The sequence below is a fragment of the Papio anubis genome, chromosome 10, assembly GCF_008728515.1.
Source record: "Papio anubis isolate 15944 chromosome 10, Panubis1.0, whole genome shotgun sequence".
In the NCBI taxonomy this organism is placed as follows: domain Eukaryota; kingdom Metazoa; phylum Chordata; class Mammalia; order Primates; family Cercopithecidae; genus Papio; species Papio anubis.
The window spans coordinates 95307230-95324563 of record NC_044985.1 but is presented as its reverse complement, the minus strand read 5'-3'; the positions used below and the strand labels follow the sequence as shown (position 1 = coordinate 95324563).

The 17334-nt window shown below is 35.8% G+C and overlaps 1 protein-coding gene across 10 annotated transcripts in view; it reads left to right on the top strand.

Moving 5' to 3' along the window:
• The window catches only part of ERBB4 (erb-b2 receptor tyrosine kinase 4), a 1175572-nt gene that overhangs the window by 988379 nt on the left and 169859 nt on the right, over positions 1 to 17334 (top strand). For all 10 annotated transcript variants that reach the window (XM_021924408.2, XM_021924406.2, XM_021924405.2 and 7 more), the window contains one exon: positions 5466 to 5651. In XM_021924408.2, coding sequence (XP_021780100.2) covers positions 5466 to 5651 — 186 coding nt within the window. The remainder of the gene's footprint in view (positions 1 to 5465; positions 5652 to 17334) is intronic.

The window sequence follows — 17334 nt, the reverse complement described above, 5'->3', positions numbered from 1 at the left end:
TAATAAATAACATTTATCCAATACTACCCTCAGTAAATTAGAGAGAAATGTTTTATTTGGCTTGTTCTGAAAACATATTGTAAAGTGATGACAGTTTACCTGTAAGCACAAACGTATTATTTGATTTTAGTTGGTCCTCAGGAAGCAAAGGATAATTTTTTTTTTTTTTGAGACAGAGTCTCACTCTGTCGCCCAGGCTAGAGTGCCGTGTGCAATCTCAGCTCACTGTAACCTCCACCTCCTGGATTCAAGCAATTCTCCTGCCTCAGCCTCCTGAGTAGCTGGGATTACAGGCGCGTGCCACCATGCCTGGCTAATTTTTGTATTTTTAGTACAGATGGGGTTTCACCGTGTTGATCAGGCTGGTCTCAAACTCCTGACCTCGAGATCCACCCGGCTCAACCTCCCAAAGTGCTGGGATTACAGATGTGAGCCACCTCGCCCGGCCAGCAAAGGATAATTTGACCCAATTCATGCAGGCAGGGCTAATGTGAGGAGTTTGAGGCTGTCTTGCTAAAAAGATAAAGGTTGACACTGAAATGTGCTGATGAAAATGAAGTAAAAAATATGATATTTTTACTGTCATAACACTACAGTCAGAATGAAAATCCTGAGTGTTTACTGATCCTGCTACTAACAAGTCTCATGACCTGGGCCGGTTCTCTCATTGAGTTTCGGTTTCCTCATTTTGCAGCTGAGAATTACTTTTGAGTTTGAGCTGCTTCATGGGATTATAATAAGGATCAAATAATTATTACCTGTTATTGCTTTTGCAATGGATTATAGAAACACACATTCGATGGAGACATCGAGATGTGCTAGAGGTTCTCAACATTTTCTATTTCCTAAGTTCCTTTAACAAGGGAGCTTGCTACAAATGGAGATGCCTAAGATCTTCTAAACCTGAGTATCTGGGAGTGGAGCCACACTTGTAACTGTAAACAGGTGACTTTCATATACACAAAAAAATCCAGAGCCACCAAAAAAGAAATAACATAAGTATAAATTTAATTTAATTTGATATCTAATATTTAATATCTAATTAAGTATCTGATTAAAACATAAATTAGTGATTTAATCTAATTAGGTGTTTTGCTGATTTGTTGGTGTGTATATATTTTTACATGTGCATGTTATAATTCAATGAAAGAACCCTCTGGTTTGCACTGTGAATACAGTTAATACCAGATTAAATAATAGGTAATAATAGGTCATTTACGTTGGCTAATATTTTCATCCATACTCTCTTTATAACTACATTGCTTTACTTTATTTCAAATGTTTACTGAGATACACAAGAAGTGAAACCAAATGTTTTCACCTTGTGAATCCAGAGGAGGCCACATGAATAGTAATAACACAGATTTCTGGCTCAGTTAATTATGCAAAACCCCGCACCCCAAAGCAGTCTCCACAAATATTTTGGAAACTTGTTAGGTGTCTCCTATTTACCTATAATCTGGCCTTCTAGCTGCAGTCTCCCTGTGGTATCTACAGTGATCTTTCTCACCAGTTCTGGTCCCCACGATGAATTCTCTTCTCTCTGAGCTATTGGAGAGGTCCCACTCCTGTTACTGCTGACTGGTACCATGTAAGGATGCTTCTGTGGTTTCTATAGTGATCTTTCCTACCAGTTCTGGTCCCTCTGTTGAGTCTCTTCTCTCTGAGCCATTGGAGAGGTCCCACTCCTGTTGCTGCTGACTGCTACCATGTGAGTATGCTGAAGTCCTTTCTAGGTGTGATGCCTTACAGTGCTCCCGGAACTTCCTGTCCTCACCATGTTGCAGTCCTCGTGGGCTCAGCAAGAAAGCATAGAAACTCATCTCTGTTCTGTGACTCTTGTTGTTCCCTGGGGCAGCTAGGGAAGAGGGAATTAAAGTATCTTTTTTACTTGGAAGCCATCTGAAAAACAATGATTTCAGCTTTTACCACCAAACCTCAGAAACGAAAAGTCCTTTGAGGGAGAGTGACAGCATTTTACCAGCTTACTTCTTTTGTTTGGTCTTCTATCACTCCTTTCTCCAGGCATATTCCCATGCTGCCCCTATCTTCCTTACTGAAAAAATAAAATGTTAGACCTCACAATAAATCCTTGGCTGGATCTGGGAAACCCACATACCCCATCAAACACTGCATATTTTTGAATAACTCTTGGAAGGCACTCTGTAACTCAGCAGCAGTAAAATAATAGGGATGGTTAAAGGGGATAATGTCCTCACAAGTAGCTTTAAGGTAATCATAAAACAGTGAAATACTTTGACAAGACAAATGATGAAAGGTAGCCTGCTAGCTACCCTGCTGTCCCTTCCCTGCCCCCATTTTCCACTGCCCAAATCAATCACTTTCATTTTTTGGAAATTTCTTCTGTTACCTAGCTAAGTATATTTAACTAATATGCTTATATTGCGAAGTCTTAAATTTTTCTTTTTAGTCTACATATCTTAGGCTAACTTTTTGCAACCAGCAATGGTTATATACCTTTCACTCCACTCCCATCACCACTTTCCAGAAGGGCATCCTCTGTCCCCCCATTTTCCCACAGTTACATGATTTCTGATTATATCAGTATTTCATGTTTACACTATTATGATTATGTAACTATTCCCAGCTGTGCTGTATAGTCTGATTTTCTTTTTATTTATTTGCATTAATTTATGAGTACAAGTATAATTTTGTTACATACATAGATTGCATAATGGGGAAGTCAATACTTTTAGTGTAGCCATCACTCAAATAATATACATTGTACCTATTGAGCAATCTCTCATCATCCACTCCCCTCACAGCTCCTCACCTTTCCGAGTCTTTCTTGTGCATATCTTTGTGTTTTATCTCAGGTTAATTTCTTCTTTTTTTACTTTAGCTTAGTTTTCTGTGTATCTATCACTAATTTGACCTTCAACTCCCACTAGAAAAATAAATATTTTCTTAATGTATTTTAAGTTCATCAAGCATTCTATCAATTCCATCTTCTTGGGTCACCTTTCCCAGAGCTACTTGACCTGTTCCAGTCTTAGCCGGCTGCTATTTTCGTTTGTTGTATAGCTTTTATTCTAGAAAATTTTTCACTATATTTTTTGTATTTCCATAATTTATGCTTGATGTTTGTTTCCTTGATTTTATGTACTCTTCTAACACCCTGTCCCTTTTTTATGAGCACATTTACAAAGAAAGGAAGCACGGAAGGTGAATGTGTTAAGATTTGGCACATCTGAACATGTCTGTTGTACGCATTCACTTGGTTGAAATGCTGCTGGGTGTAAAATTCTAGGTTTAAATAAAACTTTGAGAATTTTGAAGTCACAGCTCTATTTGGGAGATGGAATGGAAGAATGGTCCATATTTTTATCTATGTAAATTTACGTAATACTTCTGTTTTCCCCAGAGTACTTCTCTTTCCATTTTGGCTGATATCCACAGTCCAGTTCTTTTGGTTTAAGATTTCCTAAGGGCAAAGGGGAGAAGGAGATCTGTAGTCTAAGTGTTTCCCAAATGTACTCTGAAGCAATCCTGCTGAAAACAGTTCTTTTGCTCCATTTATGGAGGTTTGTAATACTACTACTCCTCAGCCTTTGGTGTTACACGTTACTGGGTTGCTTCTCAGTTTCCCTCCATTAAATTAGGCTTCAGATTGCTTATGTTTACCAAGTTGCTAACACTGATAAGCCACTTCCTACTTTTACTATTCCATCTTTATTGCCTCCTTTCTATGATTGTTGGTGTCTGTCTTTTAAAATTAATTCTTTTTTTGTCAGTATAGTGAAATTGAGAGGAAAGGGAAGTAATTTGTGAATTCAATCTGCCATGCCATCTTAAACAGAAACTCAATATAATTTGTGTCCTTAATTTTTTTATTTTAAAATGTTTCAAAGTTATATAAAATGTTCAGGAGTAATACAATGAACATTGTACCTTCATGTAGAAAAATCAACTGATAATCAATTGCCATATACGTATTACACCCTCCGTGTGTATGTGCGAGTATTTGTGAGTATATATTTGTATACACACATCAAACACATGGATACATATACATATATTATATATCTCTCTCTCCTTCCCTGTGTGAGTAAACTATTTGAAAGTGAATTGCAGACGCAAGATAGTTCATCCATAAAGATTTCAGGATCTTCTAAAATCAAAGAATACTATTTTACATAGCTGCAATACCATTATCACTCTCAAATATTTAACGTTGATATAATATTACATGATATATAGTCCCTATTTAGGTTTCCTCAATTGTCCCAATAATGTTTTATATATTTTTTAACCCAAGAGCCAAAAATGCAGCATTGCCCTATTTCTGTAATAAATGTTAGTTTGAACATCACACCCTTCTTTTATGTTTCTCCTAATATTGACATTTTAAATAAGTACAAGCCAGTTTCTTTGCAGAATGTCCTACAGTATGGGTTTGTCTGATTTTTTCCTTATGATTAGATTCAAATTAAATATTATCGACAAGAATAGTATGTAGGTGATATTACATAGCTTTTAAAAAGCAAAAATTTACTGTTGTTTTCATAGGAGATGAACAATATTTTATTGGCTTTCATAATATAAAAGCACAAATCAAACCATAACAAAGTACATAAACATTTATTTTACAGTTATATCTATTTCAAATTACATTAAAGAGTCTTATAATAACTTTTATTTGAAGCTAACTGGGATGCACTAAATAACCGTCATATGTCCACTTTTATCCCCATTAAGCAGTGGTGCCTTTATGATTCTGATGCAAAATTGTAACTCAGTTTTCTCATTTTATGAAATATAAAAGTCAGAGTAGTCAAATTTTTATAGTCTCAGCTCTCAAATTTTATGAATCTATGAATTAAGACATCACTTATAATTTTGAAAATGATATAAATTTGAGGAAAGGTAAAATTATGAAACAAAATGTCTTATTAAAATGTTTATGATTTTATATAAATTGACAATAGATATAATACTTGTAATTATCTACATTTCCATATTTATGATTTATACTTGACACCATTGTAAGCTGTCCAACTCTACACCAATAATGGGTGACTTCGAAGTTCAGCTCACCTTACTCTACTCGCAACTAACTAAATTTGTGTAGATTATTTTACTTTAGAGCAAAGGTCAAAGGTTAAAAATCCATAATATAAGCTGGAATTCATTTTGACTTACTTGGCAATAAATAAAATCTCATGTTGCTTATATTACAAAGGAGAAAATACTGCTATTAATTTTATAGGCAGTTATTGTATAACAGCTTCCATGTAAATGCATGTAGAGACTTTGTTGTTTATTTAATTTTATTGAATTAAATCACTTTAAAGATAGAATAACTGAAATAATATCTTTTGATTTTGATTGAGTACATTGAGTACATTTTTAAAAAATCATCAGCACCATTAGTACAATGGAAGTAACTCTAAATCCAAGAAAATTTGAGTAGAAATGATGGTATTGCATTTTTTTTTTTACAGGAAGCTCTGATCATGGCAAGTATGGATCATCCGCACCTAGTCCGGTTGCTAGGTGTGTGTCTGAGCCCAACCATCCAGCTGGTTACTCAACTTATGCCCCATGGCTGCCTGTTGGAGTATGTCCACGAGCACAAGGATAACATAGGATCACAACTGCTGCTTAACTGGTGTGTCCAGATAGCTAAGGTAAGTGCCTGTCAATTTCTATGGGAATGACATTTTCAGGTTAATATTTCCTAACCGAGAACAGTTTTCATATTGAAAATATGTTGTCTTCCCATTTAAATAAAATAAAGTATATTTGCTACATTGAAATATACATAACAGACAGGTACTTTTAGGTAAACTACAGATTAAATGTATGATATATATTTTTAGATTATTGGGTTGTATAATTTTAATTGAATTGACTAGATGCCAAAACAAAGAGCTTGCTAGTCAGGGGGAGGAATTGTTATACTAGATTTATTTGGCTTATTTGTTTTGGTACAGTCTAGTTAACTGATAAAATCCAAGAAAGAAAGGGTTGAATGTCTGAATTTTTTCATATTTAGACGATTTTTAAAAATAGCCTGTGTGTTTAATTCTCAATATTACAAATGAGCAAAATCTAAATATATTCTTAGTCTTTTTGATGATTTTCAATTGGTCGTTAATGGTTGAGAGTTTTAGTCTTACACAAAGGCTTAGGCATGTCACATATATAAGGGCAGCGGTCTGGGGTGATGGGGGAGGTGGGTCTGTGGTTAACCAGAGAGCATCTACTAGTTTCTAGGGGACTGTGATTTGGGGAATATTACTAGAGTTATCTTATCTTTTAATTTTTTTAAGAGTGGCCAGAATTCTGGATTTTTTGTGATTTCCCAAATTTAAATCTTAAGTCAATTTTTGAAACACTTTGGAGTCTAAACAAAGCATTCTTGTCATGCAGTCTGCTAGTGCACAACTTCTAGTATACATTCTAAATGTTCAAAGCAAATATTTGTGATTATCTATACCATATATCTTTCTTGATAGTTTTCTGTTTCTAGAGAAATAGGTCAATGATGAGTATTGTGTCAACTCTTAGTTACATCAAAATACGACCCGAAGTCTTTTCAGATTCCATAGATATTTTTATCTATACATTTGTACAATATAAATGCCAAAATCATAACATAGTGACTTTGACCTGTTTTTTTAATAATCTAATAATGAATAAAAGCACATTATAGAAAAAAGAAATTTGACATAATTATTAAAATTTAAACAAAAACATGTATTTGACAGAAAAGCTCAGCTTAGTTCTATACACCGTAACTCTCAGTAGAGTTTCCTTATGGACTATGTATTATAATTTTGTGACTATTATGTAATAACTGCAACTGTGAGGATTCTTTATGGCAATGAAGTTTGAAATATAACACTTTAGAAACGGATTTATCTAAGAACTTCTATAATTTATAAGGTGAGTTAAATATGCAATAGAATTTATCAAATCAAGGAAGAATCAATATCGTGAAAATGGCCATACTGCTCCAAGGTAATTTATAGATTCAATGCCATCCCCATCAAGCTACCAATGAGTTTCTTCACAGGAATTGGAAAAACTGCTTAAAGTTCATATGGAACCAAAAGCGGTTCGCCAAGATTCCAAGACAATCCTAAGTCAAAAGAACAAAGCTGGAGGCATCACGCTACCTGACTTCAACCATACTCTACAAGGCTGCTGGTGTAACCAAAACAGCATGGTACTGGTACCAAAACAGAGATATAGACCAATGGAACAGAACAGAGTCCCTCAGAAATAATACCACACATCTACAAGCCATCTGATCTTGGACAAACCTGAGAGAAACAAGAAATGGGGAAAGGATTCCCATTAATAAAATGGTGCTGGGAAAATTGGCTAGCCAAGGGCAGAAAGCCAAACTGGATCCCTTTCCCTTACTCCTCTTTATACGAAAATTAATTCAAGATGGATTAGAGACTTAAAATCAAAGACCTAATACCCATAAAAAATCCTAGAGGAAAACCTAGGTAGTACCCATTATCTGTGACATAGGCATGGGCAAAGACTTCATGTCTAAAACACCAAAAGCAACGGCAGCAAAGCCAAATTGACAAATGGGATCTCATTAAACTAAAGAGCTTCTACAACAGCAAAAGAAACTACCATCAGAGGAACAGGCAACCCACAGAATGGGAGAAAATTTTGCACCTACCATCTGACAACAAAGGGCTAATATCCAGAACCTACAAAGAACTCAAACAAATTTACAAGAAAAACAACAAACAACCCCATCAAAAGTGGGCAAGGATATGAATAGACATTTCTCAAAAGAAGACATTCTTACAGCCAACAAACACATGAAAAAATGCTCATCATCACTGGCCATCAGAGAAATGCAATCAAAACCATGTAATGAGATACCATCTCACACCAGCAGGAATGGCCATCATTAAAAAGTCAGGAAACAACAGGTGCTGGAGAGGATGTGGAGAAATAGGAACACTTTACACTGTTGGTGGATTGTAAACTGTTCAACCATTATGGAAAAACAGTAAGTATGGCGACCTCATGATCTAGAACTAGATGCACTATATGACCCAGCCATCCCATTACTGGGTATATACTCCAAAGGATTATAAATTGCTGCTCTAAAGACACATGCACACGTGATAAGCCATTGCAGCACTATTCACAATAGCAAAGACTTGGATCAACCCAAATGTCCATCAGTGACAGATTGATTAAGAAAAATGTGGCACATATTACACCATGGAATAATTATGCAGCCATAAAAGGATGAGTTTGTGTCCTTGTAGGGACATGGATGCAGCTGGACCACTCATTCTAGCAAACTATCACAAGAACAGAAAACCAAACAATCGCGATGTTCTCACCATAGGTGGGAACTGAACAATGAGATCACTCTGGACCTCGAAGGGGAAACATCACACACCGGGCCTATCATCATGGGGAGGGAGGGGGGAGGGATTGCATTGGGAGTTATACCTGATGTAAATGACGAGTTGATGGGTGCAGCACACCAACAAGGCACAAGTATACATATGTAACAAACCTGCACGTTATGCACATGTACCCTAACCACAGCATAATAATAAAATAAATTAAAAAAAAAAAAAAAAAAAAAAAAAGAATTTATCAAATCATTCTAGGACTGTAAATGAAAATAAAGCTAAGCTTCAGGCTGGGTGCAATGGCTGATGCCTGGAATCCCAGCACTTTGGGAGGCCAAGGCAGGTGGATCACCTGAGGTCAGGAGTTTGAGACCAACCTGACCAACATGGAGAAACTCTGTCTCTACTGAAAATACAAAATTAGCTGGGCGTGGTGGCACATGCCTGTAATCCCAGCTACTCAGGAGGCTGAGGCAGAAGAATTGCTTGAACCTGGGAGGTGGAGGTTGCAGTGAGCTGAGATCACACCATTGCACTCCAGTCTGGGCAACAAGAGGGAAACTCCGTCTCAAAAAACAAAAACAAAAACGCTAAGCTTCAAATTTGTTAGCGCTCTCTATATTTTCTGCTGTGGTCTCTACAATTTAGGTTTTGTCCTTAAGGTTTGTGTTATGAATATATCATTTATACAACATTGTACACTCTAATACGATAAACTACTTTGGGTTTCCTGAATAATCACAGTTTTATACATTTTTGCCTTTGCAAATGCCATCCCCTAAGCTTAGAAGTCTTCTCTTGGCTTCTTGGTTCACACTGCATGATCTTACTCATCCATCAGCACTGTTTGGGCATCCTCCATTTATGGAATCTTTCCTAATCAACCCTTCTCTGCAGGCAGAAGTAATTATTTTCTTTTTCTTATTAATTTTGGTAGTTGATATCTTGAACACATTTATATTATGTAAATGTCATACTATACATTTACTATCTCTCCGCCTATATGGTAAGCTTGTTTAGTCATTAATCTTCAACAGGTACTGGTGGGCTTTTATCATGTTTCAGATACGATGCTGACTGAGGTATGTAGGTGTAAACACTGCAGATATGGGCCTGGTTCTCTCTGTGCACCCTAATGGATTGAACAGACATTCAACAAATGAAAGAATTAACTATAGGATTGAATACTGTGGTTCAGATTTTAAAGAAAGCCAACTGCTGGGGAGACTTAAGAGAAGACACTGAGTCCTGAGGGAGAAGGCTTCAGCTATGAGAATAATATTTAGGCAAAAGAAAGATCACACAGGGCTCTACAGATGTGGTGATCAAGAGACTTATCACCCAAATGGAATAATTTTAGGCATGAAAGGAGACTGTATTACTAGTTATACCGGGACGACAGGCGCAGAAGAATCCTAAACAGACCATGTTATATGGTTACCCAGTATAGCAAGAAAAGTTTGAATTTTATTGTAAGTGCTGTAGGTAGTTATTGAAGTATTTTAACATGCAATTGACATAATCTCATTTATATTCTAAATAGATCATGCTAGTTTATGTATGGAGGTTAGATTGAGGCGATATAAGAATGAAAATGAAGATACTAATTAGGAATCTGGAGGCAATGCCAATAAGGAGAAGTAGATGGAATTAAGATATATTTGAGGGGCAAAATTTAAGGTATTCAATTATTGATTAGCTGTAGGTGGTGAGGGAGGGGAGTATGGTGAAGGATGGGGGGGTGAACATTTGTAGGAAAAAATCAAGAGTTCAGTTTCAGACTTGGCACATTGGAAAAGTTTATAGAACATGAAACTGGGAATGTTAATGAGGTAATTAAATTCGGTCAGTACTGTATATATACATTTAGGAATTATAGATATTTAAATATATGGAAAGATGAAGGATTACCTTGAGACTGACTATATCTGATTCTTATTTATTACCGGAACCTAAAATTGGATCTTACTTACAGTTAGTCATTCAATAAATATATAGTAATTATTTTTAACCCAAGAAAATAACAAAATTTACCCTTAAGCAGGGAGTCCTTCCTTTATTATTTCTTTCTACTTTGCGAGCAGAATTGTGTAGTGGAATCAGACTTAAGGTTAGAAACTATATGTTGGTGCCCACTTTTAAGTTTTGTGAGTTTGTGTTGTTTAGCCTCTGAATTCTTGTTTCTCATTGTATATGGTGGTATTAATAATTACTATATTTTTTTCTTATCTGCAAAAAGAACATAATAAATGGTATCTACCTGTGGTAGGCTGAATAATATCCCACCCCCAAAGATGCTAATACATTCTATCCCCAGAATCTGTGAATGTTGCTTTACATGTTAAAAGGGATTTTGCAGATGTAATTAAATTAAGGATCTTGAGATGAGATTTTCCTGGATTATCCAGATCGGCCCATTGTAATCACAGGGGTCTTTGTAAATGGAAAGCAGGAGGATCAGAGCAGGAGACAGGAGACATACAAACAGATCAGAGCTGAGCGGTGCACCTTGAAGATGGAGGAAGGGACCATGTGTTGAGGAATGTAGGCACCTCTAGAAGGTGGAAAGGATAAGCACACAGACTCTCTCTTAGAATCTCCAGAAGAAATACAGGCCTGCCTGTACCTTGATTTTATAGCCTGGTGAAACTGACGGTGGACTTTCAACCTACAGAGCTGTAAGAGAATAAATTTGTATTGATTTCAGCCACCTTTCACCCTAAAGTAGGCTCCAGTGTATGTTTCCCTCTATCTATCCATGCTTTCTCATCATTTAGCTTCCCCGTATAAGTGCTAACAAGTGGTATTTGGTTTTCTGTTCCTTGTTAGTTTGCTAAGGATAATGGCCTCCAGCTCCATCCATGTCCCTGCAAAGGATATGACCTTCTTCTTTTTTATGACTGCATGGTATTCCAAGGTGTATATGTACCACGTTTTCTTTATTCAGTCTACCATTGATGGGTATTTAGGTTGATTCTGTGTTTTTGCTATTGGGAAGAGTGCTGCAATGAACATACCTGTGCATGTGTCTTTATAATAGAATTATTTATATTCCTGTGGGTATATACCCAGGAAGGTGATTGCTGGGTTGAATGGTACTTTTGCTTTTAGTTCTTTGAGGAATTGCTAGACTGCTTTCCACAGTGGTTGAACTAATTTATGCTCCCACCATACAACAACGTATAAATGTTCCTTTTTTCTCCACAACCTCAACAGCAGTCTGATTGGTGTGAAGTGGTATCTCTTTGTGGTTTTGATTTGCATTTCTCTAATGATCAGTGATGTTGAGCTTTTTTTCATATGCTTGTTGGTCGCATGTACAACTTCTTTTGAAAAAAAAGTCCTCTGCTCAATTTTTAATGGGGTTCTTTTTTTTCTTGTCTATTTGTTTAAGTTCTTTATAGATGCTAGATATTAGATCTTTGTCAAATGCATAGTTGGCAAAAATTTTCTCCCTTTCTGTAGGTCGTCTTTTCACTCTGTGGATAGTTTCTTTTGCAGTGAAGAAGCTCTTCGATTTAATTAAATCCCACTTGTCAATTTTTGTTTTTGTTGCAATTCCTTTTGGTATCTTCATCATGAAATCTTTGCCCATGCCTATGTCCTGAATGGTATTGCCTAGGTTGTCTTCCATGTTTTTTGTAGTTTTGGGTTTTACATTACAATTTTTAATTTATCTGGAGCTGATTTTTGTATATGATGTAAGGAAGGGGTACAGTTTAAATCTTCTCCATATGGCTAGGCAGTTGTTATTACAGCACCATTTATTAAATAGGAAATCTTTTCCCCATTGCTTTTTTTTTTTGTCAGTTTGTCAAAGATCAGATAGTGGAAGGTGTGCAGCCTTATTTCCTGGTTCTTTCTTCTATTCCATTGGTCTATGTGTCTGGTTTTGTACCAGTGCCATGCTGTGTTGGATACTATAGCCCTGTAGTATAGCTTGAAGTTGAGTAACATGATGCCTCCAGCTTTGTTCTTTATGTTTAGGATTGCTTTGGCTATTCAGGCTCTTTTTTGGTTCCATATGAATTTTAAAATAGTTTTCTCTAGTTCTGTGAAGAATGTCAATATTTTCTTAGTCTTGAATTTCATTTTTGTTGCACTGTGATCTGAGAGAGTGACTGTTACAATTTCAGTTCTTTTGCATTTGCTGAGGAGTATTTATGTGCAATTATGTGGTTGATTTTAGAGCATGTACCATGTGGCAATGAGGTGAATGTATATTCTGTACCCCATAAGTATATACACCTATGTACACACAAAAAATTTAAAAAATAAAAAATAATTTTATTTTTCTAAAAATAGAAGAAAGTGTATTCTATTGTTTTTGATGGAGAATTCTGTAGATTTCTATCAGGTCCATTTAATCTAGTGCTGAATTTTGGTCCTGAAGATCTTTGTTAATTTTTTTGTCTCAATGATTTGTCTGATAATGTCAGTGGGGTATTGAAGTCTCCCGCTATTATTGTGTGGGAGTCTAAATATCTTTGAATGTCTCTAAGCACTTGCTTTCTGAATCTCAGTGCTCCTGTGTTGCACACATATATATTTAGGATAGTTAGGTCTTCTTGTTGAATTGAACACTTTACCATTATGTAATGCTGCCTTTTGTCTTTTTTGATCTTTTTTGGTTTAGAGTTATTTTTTCTGAAATTAGAATTGCAACCCCTATTTTTTTCTCTTTTCCATTTGCTTGGTAGATTTTTCTCTATCGTTTTATTTTGAGCCTATTGTTGTCTATTTTTTCTGAAATTAGAATTGTAACCCCTATTTTTTTCTCTTTTTCATTTGCTTGGTAGATTTTTCTCTATCTTTTTATTTTGAGCCTATTGTCTATTTTTTCTGAAATTAGAATTGCAACCCCTATTTTTTTCTCTTTTCCATTTGCTTGGTAGATTTTTCTCTATCTTTTTATTTTGAGCCTATTGTTGTCATTGCATGTAGTTGAGTCTCTTGAATACAGCATACCAATAGGTCTTAGTTGCCACTTTGTGCCTTTATCCAGCTTGCTACTCTCTGTGCCTTTAATTGGGGCATTTGGCCCATTTACGTTCAAGATTAGTATTGAAATGTGTGGATTTGATCCTGTCATCATGATGTTAGCTGGTTATTATGAAGACTTGTTTGTGTGGTTGCTTTATAGTGTCACTGATCTGTGTACTTCAGTGTGTTTCTGTGACTGGTAATGGTCTTTTTTTCCCCACATTTAGTGCTTCCTTCAGGAGCTCTTGTAAGGCAGGTCTGATGGTTACAAATTCCCTCAACATTTGCTTGTCTGAAAAAGATCTTATTTCTCCTTTGCTTATGAAGCTTAGTTTCCCTGGATATGAAATATCTGGTTGAAATTTCTCTTTTTTAATAATGTTGAATGTTGGCCCTGAATCTCTTCTGGCTTTTAGGGTTTCTGCTGAGAGGTCCACTGTTAGTCTGATGGGCTTCCTTATAATGAAGTGTTTTGCAAAATATTCTCATTTGTATTGTAAGTTTTCTTTCCATTTTTCCATTAGTTCATCATTCTACAACATTTTATGTGATGGAAAACATAAACTTAAACACCAAAATTGTTTGTTTCTTATAGACAGTCATGTTCACTCTGCATTTGTTGCCTTTGGACTTGACTGAATTTGGTAAGCAGAGCAGTCCATGTTATTATTTCATGCTCATATAATACCATATGCCTTCTTGATGCTTATGAATCCAGGATACTAGGAAATCATGAGAATTTCTTCTTTTATAGTTGTTGCTAATAAGTTGGGCAAGCAGTTTTTAAAAGACAATTTAGCAGATTCTGAATAGTGTATGTGAGGTGTTTTCGTTTTTGTTTAACTCAGATATTAATTTAATATAAGACCAAAAGTAGGCTGTTGCCCAAAGCAGACATCCTTAACTGACCCTAACATGTATGAGTTCAGCTTTGATTATTCAACAAAATCATGACTGACTGTTGTGGTCTGTGAGTGACCAAAAGGACTGTTTTCTCTACACGAAGTCAGGTGCCGAATACCAACCTTTATTTGCACTTGGGTTCCAGTTAAAAGCCACCTTAGACAGTGTAGCAAAGTGGAAAAAAGCACAGATCCTGAGAACGAGGTTCCATCACAAGCAAGCATATGAACTGTGTGACAACAGGCAGACAGTACCCGTGGTGTCTACAGGAAAGTGGGGAGAGCATCATCCCAGCTTCTAGCAGCTGCCTGTACCTGCAGGCCCTTCTAGGCCCACTTCCTCTCTGGTACTGCGTGTGCTCTGTGGGTGGGAATGTGTGGCTCTGGGGCCAGAGCTGCATTGGAATAACATTGACAATGAATGAGTCCATTTAGATCAAGCACGTATTACACACCTGGCATATCCTTGGTGCTTTATGTACATTGTGTTTTTAAATCTTTACTGAAACTCTAGCAGATATGGATCATTATTTCCCCAGTTTATAGATGAGGAAAATGGGAAGTTAAGTCCAAAAGGACACACAAATATATTGAAATGCCTGAGTGCTATACCAGATAATTCTTACTCCTGAGCCGGGTCTCCAAACCACTCTGCATTCTTTCCTCTCTGTACACATGCACATCACTGCAGCTTAAAGTGGCTTGCTTTCCTTCAACGGCACTCTGGATTTAGAGGACTGAAGGGGAGCATACCATTTTATCTGTAGTTGTGTCTCATCATTAATTCCATAAAAGAAAAACTTCTATCATGACTAATACTTATTATCTTCATGAGAAAATATTTTATCATCAGCATCTATGCCACATTTTCAGGAGAAAGTGCTAGATGAATATTTGTGGAGGAACTTTTTCAAACAATGTTGTAACAATTGAAATAAATCAAACCCAAAACAATTCTGTGAGCTACTATGGGTTATAGATACTAATTACAAGTGACACTGTAAAATAAGAATTTAAAATGTGTAGTCTGGTACTAGTTTGTGTTTACCCTACAGATTCTGAGTTCAAATCTCATCTCTATCACTTACTAACTGTGTGAACTTTGGTAAATTAGTTAATCTCTCTGTGCTCCTGAAAAGGGGGATAACAGTACTTCCTATTTAGTAGGATAATTTTAAGAAAAAGATGATGTTTGTAATGTGCTAAACTTACTGTTTGGCATAAAGTAAGAATGTAAACTATGTGTCATTTTGGATAACATCTGAAATCACTACAATAAGGATAGACATAAGTTTATAATTATAATACCCTAATTATGACATTAAAAAAAAATACCATCATTTAAAAATATGACTCTTAAAATTTCAGATAGAAAAGATTTAGCATTTGTTCATAGACCATACCAGGCTGAGAAGAGCAGGGAATCTCATGTTTAATATTCAATATTTTTGGCCTTTGGAACAAAGAACCTGAGTCTCTCATCCGCATATACTTTCCTACACAGGTTCCTAGGATGCTTGTGCTCTTATCTTGACTTCTAATTTTTATGTTAAAAATTGTATTATTGAGCTGGGCGCAGTGGCTCACGCCTACAATCCCAGTACTTTGGGAGGCCAAGGCGGGTGAATCACCTGAGGTCAGGAGTTTGAAACCAGCCTGGGCTACATAGCGAAACTCCATCTAAAAACAAAATGCAAAAAAGTTTGCTGGGCATGGTAGTGCCTGCAGTCCTAGCTACTCGGGAGACTGTGGCAGGAGAATCGCTTGAACCTAGGAGGTGGAGCTTGCAGCAAACCAAGATGGTGCCACTGCACTCCAGCCTGGGTGACAGAGTGAGACTCCATCTCAAAAAAAAAAAAAAAAAAAAAAAAAAATTGTATTATTTGGAATATTTAAAACATGTGAAACCACCAGTGAACTGGCAAAGAACTGAGCTCAGGGGAAATTCTTAAGACAATCTATTACTGAAGAGGAGCAAAGAAAAAATTCTAACTTTTCAGTCTCAAGCTAGAAAAGGTTAATATTGGTTTGACTTACTATTCCTGCAAAAATTTTAGTTTCTGACTTTGCTCTAAGGAAACTATCATTTGTAGCTTTCTTATGATACATATATCACTGATGCTGTATTTGTAAAGCCTGAATACTGAGTATAGGCCACTATTATTTTTCAAAATCCTAAAACCTTCCTCAGAGCTTTGCTGGCTTATTTACAGATTTTTTTTCTGGTGCTCTAATTGATTTGCAGTTAAACTCAGATGTAAGGTTCCAAGGACTTTCTTTTTTTTTTTTTTTTTTTTTTTTTTTTTTTTGGTGTTTTGCCACTGAAACTAGTTGAAAAGATGATTCTAAAAATATGTCACTGGTCCATTGTAGCCTTCAAGATGATTCACAGATTACCTGATTAAGTTGTATACTCACTCAACTTAAACTTCTTCCAAAAATTTAAAAAACATATTCAATATTTTTAAGAATTAAAATTAACCTAGTGTGTCTAACCAAAATAATTTAGATTCTGCTTATAAATAAATACTTTTTCAGTGTATTTTTGCAAACAGATTGATTCTAACATTTATATTTTCAGAGAAAATTAGTATTGTTCAAAGTTTAGTATAATTTGAGACCAGTTTAATAGATTTTCTCAATTTTTTTTTATTTCCAACTCTACTTTATCACCAAATTACTTTGAATGTCCATGTCATATTTCTAATTGGACCTAATGAAACCTGATTATTTTTGTGGCCCAGGGACAGGTATCTGTGGGCTTTATTTTTCTTTACTATTGGTGGCAGAGTGGGAGTTAGTGGAAGGGGCAAAGTGGAGAGAAGAACTTCTTTCATATTAAAAACATGGTTCACAATGATTGGAAAGAGAGCAGATTCTTGTGTTAAGAAATGAATTCCTCTTCTGTGACAGATGTGAAGCCTTCCTTAAGGCTTGAATATGTTACACGAGGAGAGCCTTCATTTACCTTCTTTCTTTCCTCTTTTCTATTTTTCTCTAGTAGTAATTATGGAGTGGCAAGAAACTTAGTTTCTTATTCAATCCAGCCATTTCCTTCTGCATGAATTAAAATTAAATTC